Source organism: Kogia breviceps, chromosome 7 (assembly GCF_026419965.1).
Source record: "Kogia breviceps isolate mKogBre1 chromosome 7, mKogBre1 haplotype 1, whole genome shotgun sequence".
NCBI lineage: Eukaryota > Metazoa > Chordata > Mammalia > Artiodactyla > Physeteridae > Kogia > Kogia breviceps.
This window is the reverse complement of record NC_081316.1, coordinates 43,214,591-43,241,896: the sequence shown is the minus strand read 5'-3', so window position 1 is coordinate 43,241,896 and position 27,306 is coordinate 43,214,591. Positions and strand designations below refer to the sequence as shown.

The following is a 27,306-nucleotide window of genomic DNA, read 5'->3' as shown; positions in this document are numbered from 1 at the left end:
TCATTCAATACAGCAGACCTATAAAATTCAGAATAGATTAGCTCACCCTCTTTTTCTCCAGTGATAACAGTTACCTCTAATTATAGGGTACTTCCTTAAACACTTTATGTTGCCGTTCATCATCTGAGCTTGTAAAAATTATACTTTGCAAAGACAAACATAGTCTTAACTTGACCCACTGCCATCTTGATGTCTATGTGTTAAATAACTGCTTCTTAACTTAGAAAAAAAAAAAAAAACAGTATTCTTCCGGCCTTTTAGAATGAAGTATCTCTGATGGAATCTTTCTAAAGACCACACAAGGAAAATTAACAGCTTTATTTAAAAACAAATGTTAAGATATCTTGTCCATCATCTGGAAGAAGCAGAATAAAGAAAAATTGTTAGTAGAATTTTGATTACTTTGGACAAAGTCTTATTGAGATTTATCTTTATGTCCCTATAAAATTGTATATAAAAATTATTTAGTAAGGCACTAGCTTAGGCAAAAACAAATATCAATAATGTTGATAAGAATGATTAAAACAGAGAGATGAAGAGGGGGTAGATTACAGATACGAGGAGGAGAAAAACAAATTAATGCCTTTACACTCAATGATAACATGAATCTCAATAATCATTACAATGTAAGTACACTAAGGATGAGAATTTTGTCTTATTTGTTCACTGTTTTATCTTCAATACCTAGAACAATGTCTGGCACTGGTACTCCATATGTTTTTGTTGAAAGATTAAAAAGGTATATTCCTTTTCTTTCCTTTATATGCTGCTACCCACCTCAGGACCCAGGTCAGAGACACATGTACATAGAAGGTTAAGAATGAACTGTGTATTGTACATTTTGAATCATAGTTATAGAATTGGACCAAAAATGTGATTTGTGACTTCTTAGAAGTCGAACAAAGCTTATAATAATTAAAATAAATTATCAAAAGAGTTGGTTCTTTCTCTAAAGCACACTCAGTCTGGTTCTTAAAAAGAGAAAGAAAGAAAAGAATCCCAAATGATCAACTTATTGCATAAAGTGTGAATAATCATTAAAAAGATGTTCAAATTCTTTTCATATAAAAATTAAGCAACCAATAAAAGAAAAACCAGTCTAAATATGTTGGAAAAGATTCATTCACAGAAAAATCCAACTTTTCTGCTTTTGTGATTTGCCTATTACAAGTTGTTTTTTTTCTGCTACTTTTTCAATAGTGTGAATTTTAAATTGAACATTAATTGCTTGGATTTTCATGCATTCATGAAATCAGCCGTGCTTTCATTGTGTACAGGTGTTCATTAACTAAGAGCATAACAGGTTAGTTGTTCCTCATTTTATGCACTCACTGTGCAGATATTGAAATGACTGCCAATATTAGTACTTAGGCTCACATATTTTCTAAAAAGCACTGCCTTAATTTGCATATTGTTAATTGTGTTTAAACAAAGGCAAAGATTACTGCCTAATTCAGATGCTCTCTATAAATATTCATTTCAAAATAAATAATCTGTTTGGGGTGAACAATCATTTTAGATTTTCTGTAGTACAAATCTCTTTGTGCTATTAAAAATACTTTAACAACAACACTTTCACTTTTCAAGTTAAATCGTATTCAGATGATGCATTTTAAAAGACTTGTCCCTTGTCTATTTCTGAAGCTACTTCAATCATATAGCGCCTGTCTCTCCATTTTATCATGAGTTCTATACACATGACATACTCTAGTCCATTAAAATCTTATGGAAGAGAAGAGAAACAGCATGAAAAATACATGAAATACTCTTTTTTGAAAGTGAGTTGAGGAAGGCTGTACTGCATACTTAATGCTTCTTGTGCTTTGGTACCACACAGGGCTAAAACTGCTAATAGTGTTGAACCAAGGGTTGAGTTTTGTGCCTGTTTTGTCAGGCAGCACAGATTAAAAGGGACACTAACATCCTGAGACATCCTCTCAAGTGATGCAATCTGCCTCTATTAAGTACATGTCCTATATTTTAAAAGATGATGCTGTTCTAATGAACCAAGTAATCTTTGAAAACCAATGGAGCTGCCTGGAAGAGAAAAGGTCTCACACTTGGAATATTGAATCAAAAGTTTTATGTCCCTTTAAAATTCTCGTCTTTATTAGAATATTCTAAATCCCAAAGCAGTTTTAGTAAAGCATTTTTACCATAGATTGTTTCTTGCCCACACACCAAAAACGGTTAATTTTTCTTTGCAATATACTGTAGGGTATATTTTGAATTTTATGATCATCAAAATACTCTTCATAATCAATAAATATAAGATAAATTGGTTTAGTCAACTTATTATTTTTAGGATGTCAAAATCGTGATACAAATACAGATTTCCCCAGCTATCTAAAAGGAAAGAATTTATAAGAAAAATTTTATAAGCCAAAATGGCATAAAGTGAAGAACCAATTTTCATTTTTCACCTTTTTTCATAAAAGTGAAAATCTCTTCATATTTTTTTCAGCTTGTGAAAACAGGTACTAATGTAGGTCTTTCATAAAAACAAAGTGATATAAAGCAAGCTTTTGAAAAGCAAGGGATACCTGTATATGTTTGCACTTTAATGTATGTTTATATTTAATTATTTATAGTTCAATTTTCTTACATGTTTTAGTGAGTTTGTTAGCTACAGAGAGAGAGAGAGAGAGAGAGAGAGAAAGAAATTTGCAAATATGGAAATGTGTTACTATCTTCAAACAAGTATATAATTTTGTGTTGAATACTGGGAATGCTTTCTCTACCATTTAAATCGAGAGAAAAATCACATTTTAGGAAATGAATTTTGAAATAAACACTCTGGTAGAAATAATAAAATATGTAAATATGAATTTAGCAAGAACAATTCTCTCATTTAACTGAGTAATTCTCTCATTTAACTGAACTTTAATATTCTGTGTTACATATTTATAACACTAACTTTTGAAAGATAAATGAAAAGGAGAGAAGATACCATTAACTATGTAATCTATAGTTTAGAAAGGTTTAGTCTTCTCTGTTCTATAAAATTTCTATTATTATTAAAGCTCTTGGTTTAAATCTCAATACCTGCAGTTTTTTATTTCAAATTATGATGAACTGATAGAGATAAAAGAAGTTGTTACCTAATACCTGTAATTAAGAGTTTGAGGTTCAGAGTTATGTGGATCTGGATTAATGTTCTTCTCTGCCACTTACTAACAATAAACATAGGTAATCTATATGCATTGTTCAAGGCTCAATTTTTTTCACTTATAAAATGGAGATCATAGGGCTTCCCTGGTGGCACAGTGGTTGAGAGTCTGCCTGCCGATGCAGGGGACACAGGTTCATGCCCCACTCCGGCAAGATCCCACATGCTGCAGAGCAGCTAGACCCATGAGCCATGGCCACTGAGCCTGTGCGTCTGGAGCCTGTGCTCCACAATGGGAGAGGCCACAACAATGAGAGGCCCGGGTACCACAAAAAAAAAAAAAAAAAAAAAAAAAATAGAAATCATATAGCAACCTACTCCCTTGGATTATTGTGTTAAATAAGATAATGAAGGTAAAGAATTTGGCACATGGTAAGTGCTTAACATAGCCATTTATTATTATTATTGTCATGAATTTAAATGCATTATTACTTTATTAAATATAAATTTAAACAAAAGTAATTATGCATGTTGCCATTTTCATATAGAGGAAACATTTTCAGGTTAAATATATGTTTGTCAACATAGTAAGAGCCATTCAGTCTCTTGGTTTGCAGTTGCCTGCAAGACACTGTCCTGCTGAGAAGTCTCCACAGCAGACTGTGTGTCATCCATCCTGACCCCTCAACCCACCTGAATGGTTGGGGAGTCAAGAGAGCCTTTCAGAGTGTGGTGCACAGTACAGAGCACCACATTCCCCTCTATATCCCCCTTCTCCACCTCCATGTCTGGCTCTCCATGCTGCTTTTCTTGTCTAGCCATCCTCATTCATAAGTGGATCATGATATTGTCACAACATGTAGCCATTTTCTGTGGTTCTTATAGCATAGATAAGACAAAAGGAGCAGAGAAGAAGAAGTGTCAAATGAAAGACTTTACTTAAACACATTGTTGCATATTCAATAACTTTGTAGATTCTTAGTGCATTGTAGTCTGTCCCGTCATTCTCTTTGGACTTTGAAATGGAAAATGTCACATAACATATTTTTGGCCACACAAGGAAAAATTTTTTTCTACATTTAAGAGATTAATGGTCAACCAGATAAATATGACTATAAAGTAAACAATCAGATGAAAATCTTTCATAACCTTAGCACTTTCTGTACTATATTATGTTACAGTTAGGTAACTGGTTTACTGAACAGACTGAAATACATAAAGTTTAAACATAAAAGAATTTTATTCTTCTCCGACCATTGTTCTCCAATATGTTCCATCTCATCTCTGACTTCAGCCCCAATTATATCCAAGGCTCTTTTAGGTACTAGGACAGTCTCATTTTCAGCTCTTAAAAAATTCTATACTGGGGAGGAGCTTCAAGATGGCGGAAGAGTGAGAAGTGGAGATCACCTTCCTCTCCACAAATACATCAGAAATACATCTACACGTGGAACAGCTCCTATAGACACCTACTGAACACTGGCAGAGACCTCAGACCTCCCATAAGGCAAGAAACTCCCCACGTACCTGGGTAGGGCAAAGAAAAAAGAATAAACAGAGACAAAAGAATAGGGACAGGACCTGCACCAGTGGGTGGGAGCTGTGAAGGAGGAAAGGTTTCCACACACTAGAAGCCCCTTCATGGGCGGATACTGCTGGTGGCGGAGGGGGGAAGCTTCAGAGCCAAGGAGGAGAGTGCAGTAACAGGGTGCGGAGGGCAAAGTGGAGAGATTCCTGCACAGAGGATCGGTGCCGACCAGCATTCACCAGCTCAAGAGGCTTGTCTGCTCACCTGCAGGGACGGGTGGGGACTGGGAGCTGAGGCTCAGGCTTCGGTCAGATCCAGCGAGAGGACTGGGATTGACGGGGTGAACACAGCCTGAAGGGGGCTAGTGCACCATGGCTAGCCAGGAGGGAGTCTGGGGAAATGTCTGGACCTGCCAAAGAGGCAAGAGACTTTTTCTTCCCTCTTTGTTTCCTGGTGTGTGAGGAGAGGTGTTAAGTGCGCCGTGTAAAGGAGCTCCAGAGACGGGCGCGAGCCGCGGCTATCAGTGCAGACCCCAGAGACAGGCATAGGACTCTAAGGCTGCTGCTGCCACCACCAAGAAACCTGTGTGTGACCACACCTCCCCTCCTGGGAACCTATGCAGCCCACCACTGCCAGGGTCCCGTGATCCAAGGACAGCTTCCCCGGGAGAACACTCGGCGCACCTAGGCTGGTGCAACCTCACGCCGGCCTCCGTTGCCACAGGCTTGCCCCACATCTGTACCCCTCCCTCCCCCAGGCCTGAGTGAGCCAGAGCCCCCAAATGAGCTGCAACTTTAACCCCGTCCTGTCTGAGCGAAGAACAGACAGAAATGCCCTCAAGCAACCTACACGCAGAGGCAGGACCAAATCCAAAGCTGAACCATGGCAGCTGTGCGAACAGAGAAGAGAAAGGGAAATTTCTCCCAGCAGCCTCAGGAGCAGCGGATTAAATCTCCACAGTCAACTTGATGTACCCTGCATCTGTGGAATACCTGAATAGACAAGGAATCATCCCAAATTGAGGAGGTGGACTTTGAGGGCAAGATATATATATATATTTTTTTCCCTTTTTCTCTTTTTGTAAATGTGTATGTGTATGCTTCTGTGTGTGATTTTGTCTGTATAGCTTTGCTTTTACCATTTGTCCTACGATGCTGTCCATCCGTTTTTGTGTGTGGTATTTTTTTTTTTTTACTTTACAAAATTTTTTTCTTAATAATCATTTTTTATTTTAATAACTTTATTTTATTTTATTTTATCTTCTTTCTTTCTTTCTATTTTTTCTCCCTTTTATTATGAGCCATGTGGAATGAAAGGCTCTTGGTTCTCCAGCCAGGTGTCATGGCTGTGCCCCTGAGGTGGGAGACCCAACTTCAGGACACTGGTCCACAAGAGACCTCCTAGATCCACATAATATCAAACAGCAAAAGTCTCCCAGAGATATCCATGTCAACGCCAAGATCCAGCTTCACTGAATGACCAGCAAGCTACAGTGTTGGACACCCTATGGCAAACAACTAGCAAAACAGGAACACAACCCCATCCATTAGCAGAGAGGCTGCCTAAAATCATAATAAGCCTACAGACACTCAAAAACACACCAACAGATGTGGACCTGCCCACCAGAAAGACAATATCAAGCCTCAGCCACCAGAACACAGGCATTAGTCCCCTCCACCAGGAGGCCTACACAACCCACTGAACCAACATTAGCCACTGGGGACAGACACCAAAAACAAAGGGAGCTACAAACCTGCAGCCTGTGAAAAGGAGACCCTAAACACAGTAAGTAAGCAAAATGAGAAGAAAGAAAAACACACAGCAGATGAATGAGCAAGGTAAAAACCCACCAGACCTAACAAATGAAGAGCAAATAGGCAGTCTACATAAAAAAGAATTCAGAATAATGAGAGTAAAGATGATCCAAAATCTTCAAAATAGAATAGAGAAAACACAAGAAACATTTAACAAGGACCTAGAAGAATTAAAGAGCAAACAAACAGTGAAGAACAACACAATAAATGAAATTAAAAATTCCCTAGAAGGGATCAATAGCAGAATAACTGAGGCAGAAGAATGGATAAGTGACCTGGAAGATAAAATACTGGAAATAACTACTGCAGAGCAGAATAAACAAAAAAGAATGAAAAGAACTGAGGAAAGTCTCAGAGACTTCTGGGACAACATTGAACGCACCAACACTCGAATTATAGGGGTCCCAGAAGAAGAAGAGAAAAAGAAAGGGACTGAGAAAATATTTGAAGAGATTATAGTTGAAAACTTCCATAATACGGGAAAGGAAATAGTTAATAAAGTCTAGGAAGCACAGAGAGTCCCATAGAGGATAAATCCAAGGAGAAACACGCCAATACACATATTACTCAAACTATCAAAAATTAAATACAAAGAAAAAATATTAAAAGCAGCAAGGGAAAAACAACAAATAACACACAAGGGAATCCCCATAAGGTTAACAGCTGAGCCTTCAGCAGAAACTCTGCAAGCCAGAAGGAAGTGGCAGGACATATTTAAAGTGTTGAAGGAGAAAAACCTACAACCAGGATTACTCTGCCCAGCAAGGATCTCATTCAGATTTGATGTAGAAATTAAAAACTTTACAGAAAAGCAAAAGCTAAGAGAATATAGCACCACCAAACCAGCATTACAAAAAATGCTAAATGAACTTCGCTAGGCAGGAAACACAAGAGAAGGAAAAGACCTACGATAACAAACCCAAAAGAATTATGAAAATGGGAATAGGAACATACATATCAATAATTACCTTAAATGTAAATGGATTAAATGCTCCAACCAAAAGACATAGACTGGCTGAATGGACACAAAAACAAGACCCATATATATGTTGCCTACAAGAGACCTGCTTCAGACCTAGGGGCACATACAGACTGAAAGAGAGGGGATGGAAAAAGATATTCCATGCAAATGGAAATCAAAAGAAAGCTGGAATAGCAATTCTCATATCAGACAAAATAGACTTTAAAATAAAGAATATTACAAGAGACAAAGAAGGACAGTACATAATGATCAAAGTATCGATCCAAGATGAAGATATAACAATTGTAAATATTTATGCACACAACATAGGAGCACCTCAATATATAAGGCAAATACTAACAGCCATAAAAGGGGAAATCGACAGTAACACAATCATAGTAGGGGACTTTAACACCCTACTTTCATCAATGGACAGATCATCCAAAATGAAAATAAATAAGGAAACACAAGCTTTAAATGATACATTACACAAGATGGAATTAATTTATATTTATAGGACATTCCATCCAAAAAAACAGAATACACTTTCTTCTCAAGTGCTCATGGCACATTCTCCAGGTCAGATCATATCCTGGGTCACAAATCAGCCTCAGTAAATATAAGAAAGTTAAAATTGTATCAAGTATTCTTTCTGACCACAACACTATGAGACTAGATGTCAATTACAGGAAAAAAAAAACATACAAACACACAGAGAATAATCAATACACTACTAAATAACCAAGAGATCACTGAAGAAAAATCAAAGCGGAATTCAAAACATACCTAGAAACAAAAGAAAATGAAAACACGATGACCCAAAACCTATGGGATGCAACAAAAGTAGGTCTAAGAAGGAAGTTTATAGCAATACAATCCTACCTTAAGAAACAAGAAACATCTCAAATAAACAACCTACCCTTACACCAAAAGCAATTAGAGAAAGAAGAACCAAAAAACCCCAAAGTTATCAGAAGGAAAGAAATCATAAAGATCAGATCAGAAATAAATGAAAAAGAAATGAAGTAAATGATAGCAAAGATCAATAAAGTTAAAGCTGGTTCTTTGAGAAGATAAACAAAATTTATAAACCATTAGCCAGACTCATCAAGAAAAAAAAAGGGGGGGGAGAGGACTCAAATCAGTAGAATTAGAAATGAAAAAGGAGAAGTAACAACTGACACTGCAGAAACACAAAGGATCATGAGAGATGACTACAAGCAACTCGATGCCAATAAAATGGGCAGCCTGGAAAAAATGGACAAATTCTTACAAATGCAGAGCCTTCCAAGACTGAACCAGGAAGAAATAGAAACTATGAACAGACCAATCAAAAGCACTGAAATTGAAACTGATTAAAATCTTCCAACAAACAAAAGCTCAGGACCAGATGGCTTCACAGTGAATTCCAGTGAACATTTAGACAAGAGTTAACACCTATCCTTCTCAAACTCTTCCAAAATATAGCAGAGGGAGGAACACAACCAAACTCATTCTACGAGGCCACCATCACCTTGATAGCAAAACCAGACAAAGATGTCACAAAGAAAGAAAACTACAGGCCAATATCACTGATGAACATAGATGCAAAAATCCTCAATAAAATACTAGCAAACAGAATCCAAGAGCACAATAAAGGATCATACACCATGATCAAGTGGGGTTTACCCCAGGAATGCAAGGATTCTTCAATATACACAAATCAATCAATGTGATACACAATATTAAAAAATTGAAGGAGAAAATCCATATGATCATCTCCATCGATGCCAAGAAAGCTTTCGACAAAATTCAACACCCATTTATGATAAAAACCCTGCAGAAAGTAGGCATAGAGGGAACTTTCCTCAACATAATAAAGGCCATATATGACAAACCCACTGCCAACATCATCCTCAATGGTGAAAAACTGAAACCATATCCACTAAGATCAGGAACAAGACAAGGTTGCCCACTCTCACCACTATTATTCAACATAGTTTTGGAAGTTTCATCAACAGCAATCAGAGAAGAAAAATAAATAAAAGGGATCCAAATCAGAAAAGAAGAAGTAAAGCTGTCACTGTTTGCAGATGACATGATACTATACATAGAGAATCTTAAAGATGCTACCAGAAAACTACTAGAGCTAATCAATGAATTTGGTAAAGTAGCAGGATACAAAATTAATACACAGAAATCTATAGCATTCCTATACACTAATGATGAAAAATATGAAAGTGAAATTAAGAAAACACTCCCATTTACCATTGCAACAAAAAGAATAAAATATCTAGGAATAAAGCTACCTAAGGAGACAAAAGAGCTCTATGCAGAAAATTATAAGACACTGATGGAAGAAATTAAAGATGGTACAAATAGATGGAGAGATATACAATGTTCTTGGATTGGAAGAATCAATATTGTGAAAATGACTCTACTACTCAAAGCAAACTACAGATTTAATGCAATCCCTATCAAACTACCACTGGCATTTTTTACAGAACTAGAACAAAAAAATTCACAATTTATTTGGAAATGCAAAAGACCCTGAATAACCAAAGCAATCTTCAGAAAGAAAAATGGAGCTGGAGGAATCAGGCTCCCTGACTTCAGATTCTACTACAAAGCTACAGTCATCAAGACAGTATGGTACTGGCACAAAAACAGAAATATAGATCCATGGAAAAGGATAGAAAGCCCAGAGATAAACCCATGCACATATGGTCACCTTATCTTTGATAAAGAAGGCAAGAATATACACTGGAGAAAAGACAGCCATTTCAATAAGTGGTGCTGGGAAAACTGGACAGGTATACATAAACGTATGAAATTAGCACACTCCCTAACACCATACACAAACATAAACTCAAAATGGATTAAAGACCTAAAGGTAAGGCCAGACACTACCAAACTCTTAGAGGAAAACATAGGCAGAACACTCTATGACATAAATCACAACAAGATCCTTTTTGACCCATCTCCTAGAGAAATGGAAATAAAAACAAAAATAAACAAATGGGATCTAATGAAACTTAAAAGCTTTTGCACAGAAAAGGTTACCATAAACAAGACCAAAAGACAACCCTCAGAATGGGAGAAAATTGTTGCAAATGAAGCAACTGACAAAGGATTAATATCCAAAATTTACAAGCAGCTCTTGCAGCTCAATATCAAAAAACAAACAAGCCAATCCAAAAATGGGCAGAAGATCTAAATAGACTTTTCTCCAAAGAAGATATACAGATTGCCAACAAACACATGAAAGAATGCTCAACATCATTAATCATTAGAGAAATGCAAATCAGAACTACAATGAGATATCATCTCACACCAGTGAGAATGGCCATGATCAAAAAATCTACAAACCATAAATGCTGGAGAGGGTGTGGAGAAAAGGGAACCCTCTTGCACTGTTGGTGGGAATGTAAATTGATACAGCCACTATGAAGAACAGTATGGAGGTTTCTTAAAAAACTACAAATAGAACTACCATACAACCCAGCAATCCCACTACTGGGCATATACCCTGAGAAAACCATAATTCAAAAAGAGTCATGTACCAAAATGTTCATTTCAGCTCTATTTACAATAGCCAGGACATTGAAGCAACCTAAGTGCCCATCAACAGATGAATGGATAAAGAAGGTGTTGCACATATATACAATGGAATATTACTCAGCCATAAAAAGACAGAAAATTAAGTTATTTGTAGTGAGATGGATGGACCTATAGTCTGTCTTACAGAGTGAAGTAAGTCAGAAAGAGAAAAACAAATACTGTATGCCAACACATATTATAGAATGTAAGAAAAAAAAAGTCATGAAGAACTAGAGACAAGATGAGAATAAAGACACAGACTTACTAGAGAATGGACTTGAGGATATGGGGAGGGGGAAGGGTAAGCTGTGACAAAGTAAGAGAGTGGCATGGACATATATACACTACCAAACATAAAATAGATAGCTAGCGGGAAGCAGCCGCATAGCACGGGGAGATCAGCTCAGTGCTTTGTGCCCACCTAGAGGGGTGGGATAGGGAGGGTGGGAGGGAGGGAGACACAAGAGGGAAGAGATATGGGAACATATGTATATGTATAACTGATTCACTTTCTTATAAAGCAAAAATTAACACACCATTTTGATGCAATTATACTCCAAAAAAGATGTGAAAAAAAATTTTTAATTAATAAATAAAAGAGAAGAATTTATTCTCAGTATTTTCAAACTACCCTCTGTATTAGCCATGCAAGTCTAACTAGTGATTTGTGTGTGCTTATTTTATTTCTTTTTTTCTTTTTAAATACTTAGTGGTTATTTGTAAGTAGGGAGTTATGAAAACTGAATATCTATATCTCGTGTGTATAGCTCCTGGTAGAGCTGAAATAGTAAGTTCTAATAGGTACACATTTTTTTCCTCCAAAGATTTGTCTTGGAATACAATAGATATGTGTAATCTTTTGATTGTCTATTGACCTCTGTGACAAAAGAGTCTGAAATTAACATCTAGTACCAAGAAAGTAAGAACAGCAACAACAAAATTCTATATTAACTTAATAAACACTTTAATCTCATATCCAGTTCCATGTTTCTGTCCCTCCATCCCAGCACAGGCTTGACTCAAGGGTTACGATTTGTCTTTTCTTTCTTCTTTCTACTTCCTCCCGGATCTTCCAACTTCTATTCTGGTCACTTCCCAGGTCAGAAAAGAAGAAAATGAAAAATGACTTTACATGTTACAATTTGTTGTTCTCACGTAAATGTTGAGTGCTCCAGGAGATGGCATTTGTCCACATTCTGCTTCTTTCTCTCTTGGGGTACATTGGGTTCTTAAGAGACTATCCTATCTCCTAGCAGGCAGCTTTATTGGCTGTGATACCAACAGGCTTATTCAAACCTACCTTCCACAGTGTCTGCTTTGCCCATGATAACCATTTCGCATTTCTGACCTGCCAAACTCTAGAAATGCCATATGTTCTCAAGAACTATTTTGGTCTCTGCTCTAGTAGCATAGTGCAGGGCTGAGCCATCTTACAAAATTCATGTAATTAGGAAATTTAAGCCAATTAGAATTAGAGTACCCAATTCAAACATTGTGATCCTGACACCAAAACACAATGCCTGAGTTGCATCTATTAAAGCCTTAGGTTTTCTTTTTTCTTTGTGTGTTTGTTTTTCCAGTTTTATTGAGATATAATTGACATATAATACTGTATTAGTTTAAGGTGAACAACATAATGAGTTGATATATTTATATACTGCAAAATGATTACCATAAGTTTAGTTAACATCCATCACCTCACACAAGTACATTTTCTTCCTTGTGATGAGAACTTTTAACATCTTCTCTCTTAGCAACGTTCAAATATACGATAACAGTATTGTTATCTATAGTTACCATGTTGCATATTATATCTCTAGAACTTATTTATCTTATATCTGGAAGTTCGTACCTTTTGACCACATTTCCCCATTTCCCCCACCCTTCATTCCCTCCTCTGGCAATCACCAATCTGTTCTCTGTTCCTACCACTTCCCTATTTTTAGATTCCACATATAAGTCAGATAATAAAGTATTTGTCTTTCCCTGTCCAGCTTATTTCACTTAGTATAAGGGCCCTGATGTCCATCCATGTTGTCTCAAATGGCAGGGTTCCCTTCTTTGTGTGGCTGAATTGTATTCCATTGTACAATACACCACATTTTCTTTATCTATTCATTGATCCATGGACATTTAGGTTATTTCCATGTCTTTAAAGCCTTAAGCTTTCTGTTAGTATTTCCTATGATATCTAGTAAGTCTTTCTTAAAAAAGAACAGTTGGTGCTTATACACATATACTATTAAAACTCAATGAACTATAGTGCCTCTTTTGTGTCATTTATTTTACATTAAAATTGGATGCTCTTCTTTATTTACATTATTTTATTTTATCTTTATTTACATTTATTTATTTTATCTTCCTAAAAGAAATTAGTAGCAGTAGGAAGAGTTCAAAGACTAATTTCAAATGATAAAAGAAATTTTACTGAATCTAGATCATTTATGGATAATTTATATGGAAGTAATCCACACAGAAACAAATTAAATTTTTCTTTCTTGGTTCCTCAAAGTGGAAATTTTCACCACATTTTTCATTAGTTTCTTTTTAATTTTTTTACTAACAAAATTAAAATTTCTGAAAACTCTAAATATGCTTTTTTAAAAATAAAAACATTAATAGACTATAGAACAATACTACCAAAGCTCCAGATGAAAGATTTGACCTCAAATCATCACTTGTATTTCATTCTACTCATACTTTTTAATGAGCTTCAAGAGAGAGATGTTCACAAGATAGCCTATAGCCTACTCTCCAACCCTAAGCTGGAGGTTCCAAGCATCCTCTTTTTAGATGATGTTTGAGGGCTGAATAAAATAGAAATGGATGCTCAGTGCCTAGTCTTTCCACAAAATCCATGATCATAGGGAGGGTATCTTCAAAGAAAAATATTCAAAGTCTTACATTTAGGGTATAAACTAGCAATTCCAATGTAATAGATGAAGTAGGTGGTTGTGGTAGATATTACTTGTAATAGTATTTACCTGTTAATTATTATCAGTGATGAATGTGAAGCATATGTGTGTGTGCATAACTTTTTATATTTTACAAACAAATGGTACTAAAAGAAACCATAGTGGCACCATATCAACAAATTAACTTGCTTCTACTATTTAGCTGACCATGCATTGATGGTCACAATATTCAGAACTCTGAGATTAGCCACTGAGGGTATATTTGGAAATGTGTAACCCTACCCTTTTACACATACAGTTAAACCAGTTTTCCTCCTGTGTGCTTTACTTATACCATACACCAGAAAATGAATTTAGAACTACTACACTATAACAGTGGTTTTGACACATGGTCTCAAGGCAGACTGATATGTCATAGATTGTTACATGCAGTGACAACTTATGACTACTAGTAAAAAACTCGAGTTAAATCATCTGCCTGCTCTTCATATAAATTAGGGCATATTCACTGTTATTGCTTTAATACCATCATTCTTCTTAGTTGAATTCCTTTTGATTTCCTGATTGAGAGACAAAGGAGTATCCAATTCCATGTAATTCTGAGGGAATTCATGAGAATGAACTCCACATATGAATAATCCTTAATGTGTACGTAACTGAAAAAAGAAAGATTGGTAGCTGCTTCTGTATATATCCTTTTACATTTGCATGAGCAAGACAAGAACTCATGTTCACAGAGAAGTGTCAAGGAAATGAAATTTGGACGTGGTGAATAAAGATCATCTATTTCAATGGAGGCAATGATAGTGTTGTCTCCTACCTCCATGATCCAAGAAGACTTTTTTTTTCCTTTCTAGTAACATATAAATTCTGTATCAGTTTTTCCAGTATATAAAATGCTGTGTGAATATCTAACAGTAATTAACAGCCTTCCACTCCAAGTAGGTAATAAATGGGAGTGAATTTATTGTTTATGAGTATATCAATATTTTTTTTAAAACTATATGCTGGGCTATAAAGGCAACACTGAAGTGTAAAATTGCTAATGCAGGCTCATAGCTTGGAAAATGATTTCTTTTAATAGTTTTCTTCATTTAACAGTTCTTCATTTGAAAATATTCCCTTTCAACTACATATTTGTGGTTTGGTACTGTGAAGGGGAAATTTATTCATTTGACACATTTATTCTTATAATAGTTTTGCATTTGAAAAAGCTTCACCAGGTATCTATATATTTTGCAGTTTGCAAAGAGGTTCATTCTTGACAGTTTCTTTAAATGTTTATTCATTTAAATAGGTTCTCACTCCATGGAACTGTTGCTAAGATTTCTTTAAACTGGAGCCACCTGGGAATTCTAGTAAAGCAGTAAGACTAATGTCAACCTGTGGACTTTCCAGGGGCTCTGCAAGCCCTGAAATCACAGAAGACTCACATCCTTAGGAAGAAGAAACCATGTAGGATGAAATTTAACTAACCATTAGCAGATGTCCTTGACTATAGTGTTAATTATGATTTGGACCTTAGTAACCACAGAGCATTTATACAAGTGAACTAGTTTGGGCATGCAGTATGTGGCCATGAAAAATATATATCAAACTCTCCCACATAGATTTGAAAGCAAGATATTTGTCACAAACATTTTGTTTAATATTGAATAAGACCACTTTGACTTCCAAACACATTTTGATTTGTTTATTTGGGGATGTTACCCAACCAGAGTAGGGTTATGATGCATTCTTGGTGTAGGGACACTTAACTTGTACATCTACATATTGTCCTCACTCTTGGCCCATTTTTAATGACAGTTCCAAAGACAACACCCACCAATGTAAGTGGAAGAAGTGGAAGAAGGCACGAGTTAGTCATCGCCTGGGAGGTAAGAAAGCCTACTCAGATGTCAGAACTTGTTGATTCCTTAAAAAAGAAAGTTACACATAGAGTATCAGTATTTGGTATAGAGTAACTGAGTAACTTCTGATTAAAGGAAGTTAAGAAACACTTCGAGCATGCATTACTCACATGAATATTTCCAACATGAACTTTTCTCATTTTCATACTGAGTCTAAAGTGTGCCATCCTGTCATATAGGCTGTCTCAGAATACAGTTTGAATGATTAAAACACATTCTCTCACAAATTACTTCAGACATTTATTTGGCTTAGTTTGATATTTGTTTACTTCACAATTGAATACCAACCTTGACACTTTTGGAGGCTAAAACCATTGAGATTTTTCTGGAGTAGTGACTGGGTTATCTCATTTATCCCATACAACTATCCTATTAGTGGGGATAATTTTCCTTGCTTAACAAATTATGAAACTGATGCACAGTTTCAGTACTTTCCTGAGAAGCAGTAGAATTGGGACTTTGAGTCTGAAACCCTTATTCTTTTGTGTGCCTCACTGTATGACCTCCAAAATTCCTTCTGTCAAAGGAAAGGAACAGGGGAGAAAGAGTGTGAGAGGTACATTTATTTTCCATAAAGCCACCTTCCTTCTTTGATGTTAACTTTATTATCAAATATAGCTATGTATCTAACAGAACAATGCGTTAGAATATGGAGATGGAAATGCCTATTGGAGAAAACAACCAATCCCTGAACATCTTTAAGAACAATGATAGAATGTACGGAAACATACAGAAAAACCCCTTTCCCCAGTAAGAAATCTTCCATGAGCACATCCTCTGACCTGTTCTTCTGTTCATATGCCTCTTCTTCAATATAACTTTATGCCTTGTTTTTGATTTCTGCAGAGATATTAACTTCTCAATACCTGACCTTCACTGAGATCAAATCTCTCTAAACAGAATTGCCTTCCCTGTCAGTTTTATGTCTTAGTCAGCTGGAGCTGCTATAACAAAAATGCTGTAGACTGGGTGGCTTATAAACAACAGAAATTTAATTTTCACAGTTCTGGAGGCTGGAAGTCTAGTTCTGGAAGGCATTGGTGGATTCAGATCTGGCAAGGGCCTGCTTCCTGGTTCATAGAACACAATTTCTCCTATGTTCTCACATGACAGAGGGGCAAGACAGATCTCTAGGTTCTGTATTACAAGGGCAATAATCTGATTCATGAGTACTCCACCCTCATAGCCAAGTCACCTACCAAAAGCCCATCTCCTAATACCATCACATTGTGTTAGGAATTCATCACATGAATTGTGTGGGAGGAAGGGTTGTAAACATTTAGTCTATAGTACTTTGACAATAGGCTTTGTCTCTTTTCCTCCACTCAATACGTAGTTTTTCCTCAAATCAAAATTCAAAATAAGAAAATGTAGCAAATGTTTATTATGTATCTATTTGTCAAACATTGCACTAAGCAATGTCTGGTAACTGCTCCACTGACTAACTAGTTAATCACAATTACTATTTCTGTGGTGTGCAATTGATGCTCATTTAACAAACTTAAATGTAAACCATGGAGTACAAGTCTCTTGAAAAATCTCTGTATTCTAATTTTTTCATATGTTAGTAAAGCACAACAGTAATTGAGAAAAACTCTAGAAGAAAGGTCTTACATTAATTTCACTGAGGTTTTCTGTGCAAAGTCCTCTGCAGAGCATTACCAGTGACAAGATTTTCCCAACCACCAGACCATATGACAGGTTTCCCCAACATATTACATTCTAGTAATATGGAATCTGAAACAAGGACCTTTGTTTCATATACATGACTAATTGGAGCAAATTTGTTTCACTTCAAGAGTTTTCAATACTCCTGATACTTTTCTTAAATACCAAATGATACCATTTAATTTTTTAATCTTATACCTTTAAAGCCTTTTAAATTTCCAGTGACTGCCAAGCTATTGTTCTATGTTGGCTTCCAATGTAATATAAAGATTGGAGACTATCTATTGCTCTAGTTATCCATAATTTTTAAAAATTTAAAGATTGGAAAGAGTGGGGGTTTTGATCAATTATTTTCCTGATATTTAATTGCATTTTTCTTCTCTAGCCAGTATCAGAAGAGTTTCAGAATGGGGAAGGCTTTGGCTATATTGTGGCTTTCCGACCCAATGGAACACGTGGCTGGAAGGAAAAAATGGTGACATCTTCTGAAGCTTCAAAATTCATTTATCGAGATGAAAGTGTCCCTCCTCTTACTCCCTTTGAAGTGAAGGTTGGCGTTTATAACAATAAAGGAGATGGACCTTTCAGTCAAATTGTGGTCATATGTTCAGCTGAAGGAGGTCAGTTTTTTTCATGCTTATTATTTTCATTTAACATTTTAACATTTTATTTTTGTACATGAATGTAACACTATTGTAATATATTAGGTAATACAGGTACACCAAAAGCGAAAATAAAACTTACCCATAGTCCCACTACACTTTTTAGATATATTTTTCCAAAATTTTTTCCAAATAATTTTTATTGAAAAAAAATGATCATTCCATATACTTTGCTTTATGTTCTACACTCCCTGATGATGTATGGCAAATATCTTTCCATGACAATAACAATATTAGTAACGCCTATAGAATATTCTCTGGATGGATGGACATTTAACCATTCTTCGCTGTTTTGCAATTTAGATCAATTTCTATTTTAACCTTATTCTAATTTAAATTTAGAAAATTAGATAACTTCTATTTTAATTGAAAATTTTAACTTATGTGAAATAAATTTAAATAAAGACTCCAATAACTATTCATTACTAACCTCATACACAAAACAGCCAACTGATAAAGAAGTATCAGACAGGATTTTTTGTTTGAAGCTTTTCACACATGGTATCATTAAATCCTCACAACAATCTTGTCTAATAGGCTTTATTATCCCCATTGTAGAGAAAGAGAAATTGAAGTCCAGAAAAGTTAAGGAACTTGTTAAAAAAAGTTAAATAGTTTCTAATTGAGAATTAAATCCAGTCCTTTCAATAATTAAATCCTTGATTTGTCTATAGCAAGCTGCCTTCATACGTATAACCTCATTTAATTCTCAGTATAAAACTACTAGGTAGGCAGGACTTAGGCAGGAAACCCATTTTACAGATCAGTAAACTGTAAATCTGTGACTTATTCATGGTTACAGCCAACAGGTGGTAGTGTTAGAGGGCAAACTCAGTTTCCTACATCAAAATCCTTGGTTCTTTCCATTTTTAATACAAAAATGCATTTTCTGAGTGAGAGAAAGCTTGATAGAGCTAACTCCCTAAAGTTAGCTTTTCTGTACAGTCCTTCTTCAATTCAAGTGCACAATTTCAATTGGCCCTCCAAGTAAATAAAATGCCTTACAGTCCCTAAATCTGACAGAAGACTGAGCTAATGTTACACCAAAGGCAGCACACATTTGACCTTCCAAATAATTATTGTTTTCTCATAATCTGACCCTTTTACTTCCTTTGTGCCCACATGTGTGACTTGAATAGCTTAAGAGAATTACCAATCTTTTTGGTACGGGGAATTCATGGCGGGGAAAATAAGTAAGGTTGTTTAAATATTGAAGCACAAAGGTAGTGTCTGATTTATGTAAGATGTAGTTTTTCAGCACTAGCTGTATTGTATTTTATGACATAGAACCAAATTTTGAAGCAGAAGTAGAAAGTTTTTCCTAGTATAAGAATGAACAGGAAAGTGAAGAATCAAGTAATAATAAGGAATCATAGGTGTTCTGATGAGATATTCATGCACTTAGCATCTCAAGTTTCTGATGCTTTTTTCAGATAGTATAGCCAGTCTCCACATTACTTATATTAACTCTTACAATCAAATATGAGGTAGGAATCTCAAGCTGCAATCTATATTGCAGGAAACTGAGACTCAGAGAGGCTATGTAACATGCTCAAATCAACCCAGTAAATAACAAAAGTTGTAAGTAACTGTAGTAAGTGACAGGGCTGGAATTTGAACATAGGTCCGTATGACTCCAAAGTTAATGCTTTTAATTACTACCTTATATCCTCTCATCAGGAGTGTCTTTAACAATAATATTTCATTATTGTATTATGTTAGTGTATATAATAATAATATTTTACATCATTTGTTACTCTGATATCTGTTTTGAAGTACATTTTATTCAGGAAGTGCATATTCTTGTGGTTTTAATTTATTTAACCTAACTATAAAGCGCATGGTCCCAAATGTCACGTGAGATGAATTGAGGGGGTGTGTACATGCTTCGTATGGTAACACCAGTGTTGCCTTCAAGACATCCAGATCTGTTCATTTCTTGTCAACTTTTGCTTTAAAATTAAATTATAGCAGCCACCATGGGTTGTTTACACTGTGTCTTCTTAAACTTGAAATGGTTTGCCTTTAGAGATTTCTCTTTCCAACTAGATAGAATATATGCATATTTTCTTTCAAAGACACCAAGATTGTTGCTGTAACATATTTCATAGTAACACTTCATTTACTTTGGTGGACTGAAATATGAAAGACCAGGCAAATTAAATCCAAATAGAGGGAGGAGCTTCAAGATTGTGGAGGAGTGAGACGTGGAGCTCGCCTTTCTCCCCACAAATGCATCAGAAATACATCTACAAGTGGAACAACTCCTACTGAACACCTACTGAACGCTGACAGAAGACCACAGACCTCCCAAAGGCTAGAAACTCCCACGTAACTGGGTAGGGCAAAAGAAAAAAAGAAAAAACAAAGACAAAAGAATAGGGATGGGACCTGCACCTCTGGGAGGGAGCTGTGAAGGAGGAAAAGTTTCAACACAATAGGAAGCCTCTTCACTGGCGGAGATGGCAGGGGTGGGGAGGGGAATCTGCAGAGCCACAGAGGAGAGCACAGCAATAGAGCTGCAGAGGGCAAAGCAGATAGATTCCAGCATAGAGGATTGGTGTTGACTGGCACTCACCAGCCTGAGAGACTTCTCTGCTCACCCGCTCACCAGGTTGGGTGGGGGCTGGGTGCTGAGGCTTGGGCTTCAGAGGTCAGATCCCAGGGAGAGGACTGGGTTTGGCTGCGTGAACACAGCCTTAAGGGGGCTAGTGCACCACAGCTAGACAGGAAGGAGTCCAGGAAAAAGTCTTGACCTGCCTAAGAGGCAACAAGACCATTGTTTTGGGGTGCAATAGCAGAGGGCATTCAGAGCACCACTTGCCTAAACAAGCTCCAGAGATGGGCACAAGCCGCGGCTATCAGTGCGGACACCAGAGACGGGCATGAAACACTAAGGTTGCTGCTGCAGCCACCAAGAAGCCTGTGTGCAAGCACAGGTCACTATCCACACCTCTCCTCCCAGGAGCCAGTGCAGCCTGCCACTGCCAGGATCCCATTATCCAGGGACAACTTCCCTGGGAGAACACATGGCGTGCCTCATGGTGTTGCAACATCATGCTGCCCTCTGCCACCACAGCCTCTCCCTGCATTCCATACCACTCCCTCTCCGCCCTGAGTGAGCCAGAGCTCCCTAACCAGCTGCAACTTTAACCCTGTCCTGTCTGAGCAAAGAAGAGATGCCCTCAGGTGACCTGCATGCAGAGGCGGGACCAAATCCAAAGCTGAACCCCAGGAGCTGTGCGAACAAAGAAGAGAAAGAGAAATCTCTCCCAGAAGCCTCAGGAACAGCAGATTAAATCTCTACAATCAACTTGATGTACCCTGCATCTCTGGAATACCTGAGTAAACAAAGAATTATCTCAAAATTGAGGTGGTAGACTTTGGGAACAATGATATATATATATTTTTTTCCTTTTTCTCTTTTTGTGAGTGTGTATGTGTATGCTTCTTGGTGTGATTTTGTCTATATAGCTTTGCTTTCACCATCTGTCCTAAGGTTCTGTCTCTCCCATTTGTCTTGTTTTGTTTGGTTTGCCATTTAATACAGTTTTTCGCACTGGTTATCATTGGTGGATTTGTTTTCTTGGTTTGGTGGCTCTCTTCTTTCTTCCTTTCGTTTTTTTATTACTTTAAAATTTCTTTTTATTTTTAATAATTATTTTTTATTTTAATAATTTTATTTTATTTCCATTCTTTCTTTTTTCTTTCTGAGCTGTGTGGCTGACAAGGTCTTGGTGCTCTGGCCAGGTATCAGGACTGTGCCTCTGAAGTGGGAGAGATGAGTTAAGAGCATTGGTCCACCAGTGAGCTCCAGGCTTCATGTAATATCAAATGCCCCAAAACTCCCAGAGATCTCTATCTCAATGCTAAGACCCAGATCCACTCAACAGCTGCCAAGCTACAGTCCTGGACACCCTATGCCAAACAACAAGCAAGACAGGAACACGACCCCACCCATTAGCAGAGAGGCAGCCTAAAATCATAATAAGGTCATAGACAACCCAAAACACACAACAAGTGCAGTCCTGCCCACCAAATAGACAAGATCCAGCTTCATCCTCCAGAACACAGGCACTAGGCCCCTCCAACAGGAAGCCTACAGAACCCACTGAACCAACCTTATCCACTGGGGATAGACCTCAAAAACAATGGGAACTACGAATGTGTAGCCTGCAAAAATGAGACCCCAAACACAGTAAGTTAAGTAATATGAGAAGACAGAGTAACACACAGCAAATGAAAGAGCAAGGTAAAAACCCAGCAGACCAACCAAATGAAGAGGACATAGACAATCTACCTGAAAAAGAATTCAGATTAATGATAGTAAAGATGATCCAAATTCTTGGAAATAGGAAGGAGAAAATACAAGAAACAATTAACAAGGACAAAGAAGAACTAAAGAGCAAACAAACAATGATGAACAACACAATAAATGAAATTAAAAATTCTCTAGAAGGAATCAATAGCAGAATAACTGAGGCAGAAGAACTGGTAAGTGACCTGGAAGATTAAATAGTGGAAATAACTACAGCTGAGCATAATAAACAAAAAAGAATGAAAATAATTGAGGACAGTCCCAGAGACCTCTGGAAAAGGATTAAATGCACCAGCATTCAAATTATAGGCGTCCCAGAAGAAGAAGAGAAAAAGAAAGGGACTGAGAAAATATTTGAAGAGATTATAGTTGAAAACTTCCCTAATATGGGAAAGGAAAGAGTCAATCAGGTCCAGGAAGCGCAGAGAGTCCCATACAGGATAAATCCAAGGAGAAACATGCAAAGACACATACTAATCAATCTATCAAAAATTAAATACAAAGAAAAAAATTTAAAAGCAGCAAGGGAAAAAAAAAGCAAATAACATACAGGGGAATCTGCATAAGGTTAACAGCTGATCTTTCAGCAGAAACTGCAAACCAGAAGGAAGTGGTAGGACATATTTAAAGTGATGAAAGGGAAAAACCTACAACCAAGATTACTCTACCCAGCAAAGATCTCATTCAGATTCGATAGAGAAATTAAAAACTTTACAGACAAGAAAAAGCTAAGAGAATTCAGCATCACCAAACCAGTTTTACAACAAATGCTAAAGGAACTTCTCTAGGCAGGAAACAGAAGAGAAGAGAAACACCTACGATAACAAACCCAAAACAATTAAGAAAATGATAATAGGAACATACATATCGATAACTACCTTAAAAGTAAATGGATTGAATGCTGCAAACAAAAGCCATACACTGTCTGAATGGTTACAGAAACAAGACCCGTATTATATGCTATCTACAATAGACCCACTTCAGACCTAGGGACACATACAGACTGAAAGTGAGGGGATGGAAAAAGATATTCCATGCAAATGGAAATCAAAAGAAAGCTGGAATAGCAATTCTCATAACAGAAAAAATAGATTTTTAAATAAAGGCTATTAAAATACACAAAGAAGGACACTACATAATGATCAAGGGATAAATCCAAAAAGGAGATATAGCAATTGTAAATATTTATCCAAGCAACATAGGAGCACCTCAATACATAAGGCAAATGCTAACAGCCATAAAAGGGGAAATCAACAGTAACACAATCATAGTACGGGACTATAACACTCCACTTTCACCAATGGACAGATCATCCAAAATGAAAATAAATAAGGAAACACAAGCTTTAAATGATACATTAAACAAGATGGAATTAATTTATATTTATATGATATTCCATCCAAAATAACAGAATACATTTTCTTCTCAAGTGCTCATGGCACATTCTCCAGGTCAGATCATATCCTGGGTCACAAACCAAGCCTTCGTAAATATAAGAAAATTGAAATTGTAGCCAGTATCTTTTCTGACCACAACACTATGAAACAAGACTTCAATTACAGGAAAAAATCTGTAAAAAATACAAACACACGGAGACTAATCAATACACTACTAAATAACCAAGAGACCACTGAAGAAATCAAAGAGGAAATCAAGAAATACCTAGAAACAAAAGAAAATGAAAACACAATGACCCAAAACCTATGGGATGTGGCAAAAGCAGTTCTAAGAGGGAACTTTAGAGTAGAACTTTAGGGGTAGAATCCTACCCCAAGAAACAAGAAATATCTCAAATAAACAAGCTAACCTTATACCTAAAGCAATTAGAGAAGGAAGAAAAAAACACTCCAAAGTTAGCAAAAGGAAAGAAATCATAAAGATCAGATCAGAAATAAATGAAAAAGAAATGAAGGAAACAATAGCAAAGATCAATAAAAGTAAAAGCTTGTTCTCTTAGAAGATAAACAAAATTGATAAACCATTAGCCAGACTCATCAAGAAAAAAAGGGAGAAGACAAATCAATAGAATTAGAAACGAAAAAGGAGCAGTAACAAATGACACTGCAGAAATACAAAGGATCATGAGACATTACTAGAAACAACTCTATGTCAAAATTGACAACACTGAAGAAATGGACAAATTCTTAGAAAAGCACAACCTTCCAAGACTGAACCAGGAAGAAACAGAAAATAGAAACAGACCAATCAAAAGCACGGAAATTGAGACTGTTTAAAAATCTTCCAAAAAAACAAAAACCCAGGACCAGATGGCTTCACTGGCGAATTCTATCAAACATTTAAAGAAGAACTAACACCTATCCTCCTCAAACTCTTCTACGATATAGCAGACAGAGGAACACTCTCAAACTCATTCTACGAGGCCACCATCACTCTGATACCAAAACCAGACAAAGATGTCACAAAGAAAGAAAACTACAGGCCTATATCACTGAAGAACATGGAGGCAAAAATCCTCAACAAAATATTATCACACTGAGTCCAAAATCACATTAAAAATCACATACCATGATCAAGTGGGGTTTATCCCAGGAATGCAAGGATTTTTCAATATACACAAATCAATCAATATGATACACCATATTAACTAATTGAAGGATAAAAACCATATGATCATCTCAATAGATACAGAAAAACTTTTGACAAAATTCAACACCCACTTATGATAAAACTCTCCAGGAAATAGGCATAGAGGGAACTTACCTCAACATAATAAAGGCCATATATGACAAACTCACAGACAACATTGCTCTCAATGGTGAAAAACTGAAAACATTCCCACCAAGATCAGGAACAAGACATCTAATACATCTAATAGAAAAATAGAGGGAAATTCAATACAGATTAATTGTAGGTTGAAATATTTGTTTACATGTGGTGTGATTTAACCTTCTCTAGTTTTTTTGGCTTTCTCCTTATATGTAAAAATATGTGGCTTTTATTTTTTATTAAAGTCAAAAAGCTTCTCCTTGTTTGCAGAAAATGATATGCAATTATCCTCTTGCAAATCGAGCTACCACAGCTCAAATTAAAACCTGACTTTCATGAGGTGTTATTCTGCAAATCAGTCCTTAGCTGAAACTGAGCTCAGTGGGATTTATGTGAACTTGAAAATTAATAGATTGGCATATTAGTTGTAAAATACAAGGAATAATTTCCTGTCTTTGCCAGATGATCCATTTGGATTAGTGCCTGTAAAAGTTCAGCTACAGCTGTCTTAACTGAATTTTTAAATAACGAAACCATAACCCTTCTCCCAAGGAGTTTATTAAACTGTCCTTTGATTAATTCTCTTGCCCACCCCTCCTGGGAAGTCAAAACTATAATCAATATTATAAGCACATCCCCCCGTATTACTTGGAGAACTCCAGCTGCTAGGTCACTTAATACAAATGTATCATCTAAATTCATGAACACGGTAATGCTGTACAAAATTTTTAATCTAACAGGAACTGAATTCTATTAGTCAGCCTGTCCACTTCATATCCCAAGATTGGAGTGAAGGAGTCAGCCACGGCCTAATTAATATCATCATAAGTGAAAAAAAAAAAGAGAAATCTTTAAAAATCTTTGAATCTATTAGACAAAATGCTAGTGTAATCTCAAATAAATCCCTGAATTTTCATCAAATTACCCAAGCATAACAGATAGAAGAGAGAGTGGCAAGAAGCATCCTGTGATTTACAGATCAGGAGAGTCTTAGAGGTGCCTGAATATGACAAGATCTATGAGGAACAGTGTAGCTGTGGTTCAAAATTATCAAAAATTCCATGAAATAGGAATAAAGGGAGTTGATAGTATGCTTGTGGCAGGGTTAAATAGGAGATGACGGAGGTTTAGGTCGTTTCTGGCAAGACTTAGAGAGGCCAGCTGGGGATTCCAACATAAATATTCTGGAGAGAAGTTAGGTGTGGTGGGGCAAGGAGAAGAGAAAGCAGTAGGAAGAAGCACCAGGGGGGTAAACACAGATGTGTGCACAGAAGCAGAACAGTGTGGTGGTCAGGGCCTGACTGCTCTGTTCGAATCTGCTCTCCACCCTCTAGCAGCTGTGCAACTTTGGGCAAGTTGCTTAACCTCTCTGCCCCTGGATTTCCTCATCTGAAAAATGGTGACAATGATAGTAGCATTGTTGGGAGGATTAATTGATACATTATAAAGAATTTTAAATAAGGCTTGGCATATATCAAATCTTCAATAAATGGCAGTTAGTATTATTGCCTTTGGTTATTCTCCCCTCAACCATTTTCTTTGTTATTTTTGTTCGTTTGTTTTAAATCTTATTCCATTCATTCATCTATCAGTTATTTGGAAACAACTGTGCAGCAAGAGGATTGACTCTATATTCTTCTTGTAAAATCTCTTCTGCACCCCAAAACTGACCCTAAGAGGTAAAGAATGAGCCAGCTTCTTCCTTGGTGCCATTTAAAAACAACAGAAGAGGGGCTTCCCTGGTGGCGCAGTGGTTGAGAGTCCGCCTGCCGATGCAGGGGGCAAGGGTTCGTGCCCCGGTCCGGGAAGATCCCACATGCCACGGAGTGGCTGGGCCCGTGAGCCATGGCCGCTGAGCCTGTGCGTCCGGAGCCTGTGCTCCGCAACGGGAGAGGCCGCAGCAGTGAGAGGCCTGCGTACCAGAAATAAATAAATAAATAAAAATAAAAAATAAAAACAACAGAAGAGAGAGCACTTGAGACCTGAGTTCTACTTGGGGCTGTTTCAGAGCCAGAAGCAGAGTTTGGATAAATCAACCTGTTTCTATGTCACTTTTTTCATCTGCAAAATGAGGGCATGTTTAAGTTTTCAAACTGTACCTATTATATACAATGA

The 27,306-nt window shown here is 36.7% G+C and overlaps 1 protein-coding gene across 5 annotated transcripts in view; it reads left to right on the top strand.

The window, feature by feature from the left end:
- Positions 1 to 27,306, top strand: part of CNTN5 (contactin 5) — a 1,356,013-nt gene that overhangs the window by 1,290,663 nt on the left and 38,044 nt on the right. For 4 of the 5 annotated variants that reach the window (XM_067038231.1, XM_067038232.1, XM_059070228.2 and 1 more), the window contains 2 exons: positions 15,713 to 15,783; positions 17,870 to 18,104. The exons of the other annotated variant lie outside the window; for it this stretch is intronic. In XM_067038231.1, coding sequence (XP_066894332.1) covers positions 15,713 to 15,783; positions 17,870 to 18,104 — 306 coding nt within the window. The remainder of the gene's footprint in view (positions 1 to 15,712; positions 15,784 to 17,869; positions 18,105 to 27,306) is intronic. 5 annotated transcript variants of the gene reach the window in all.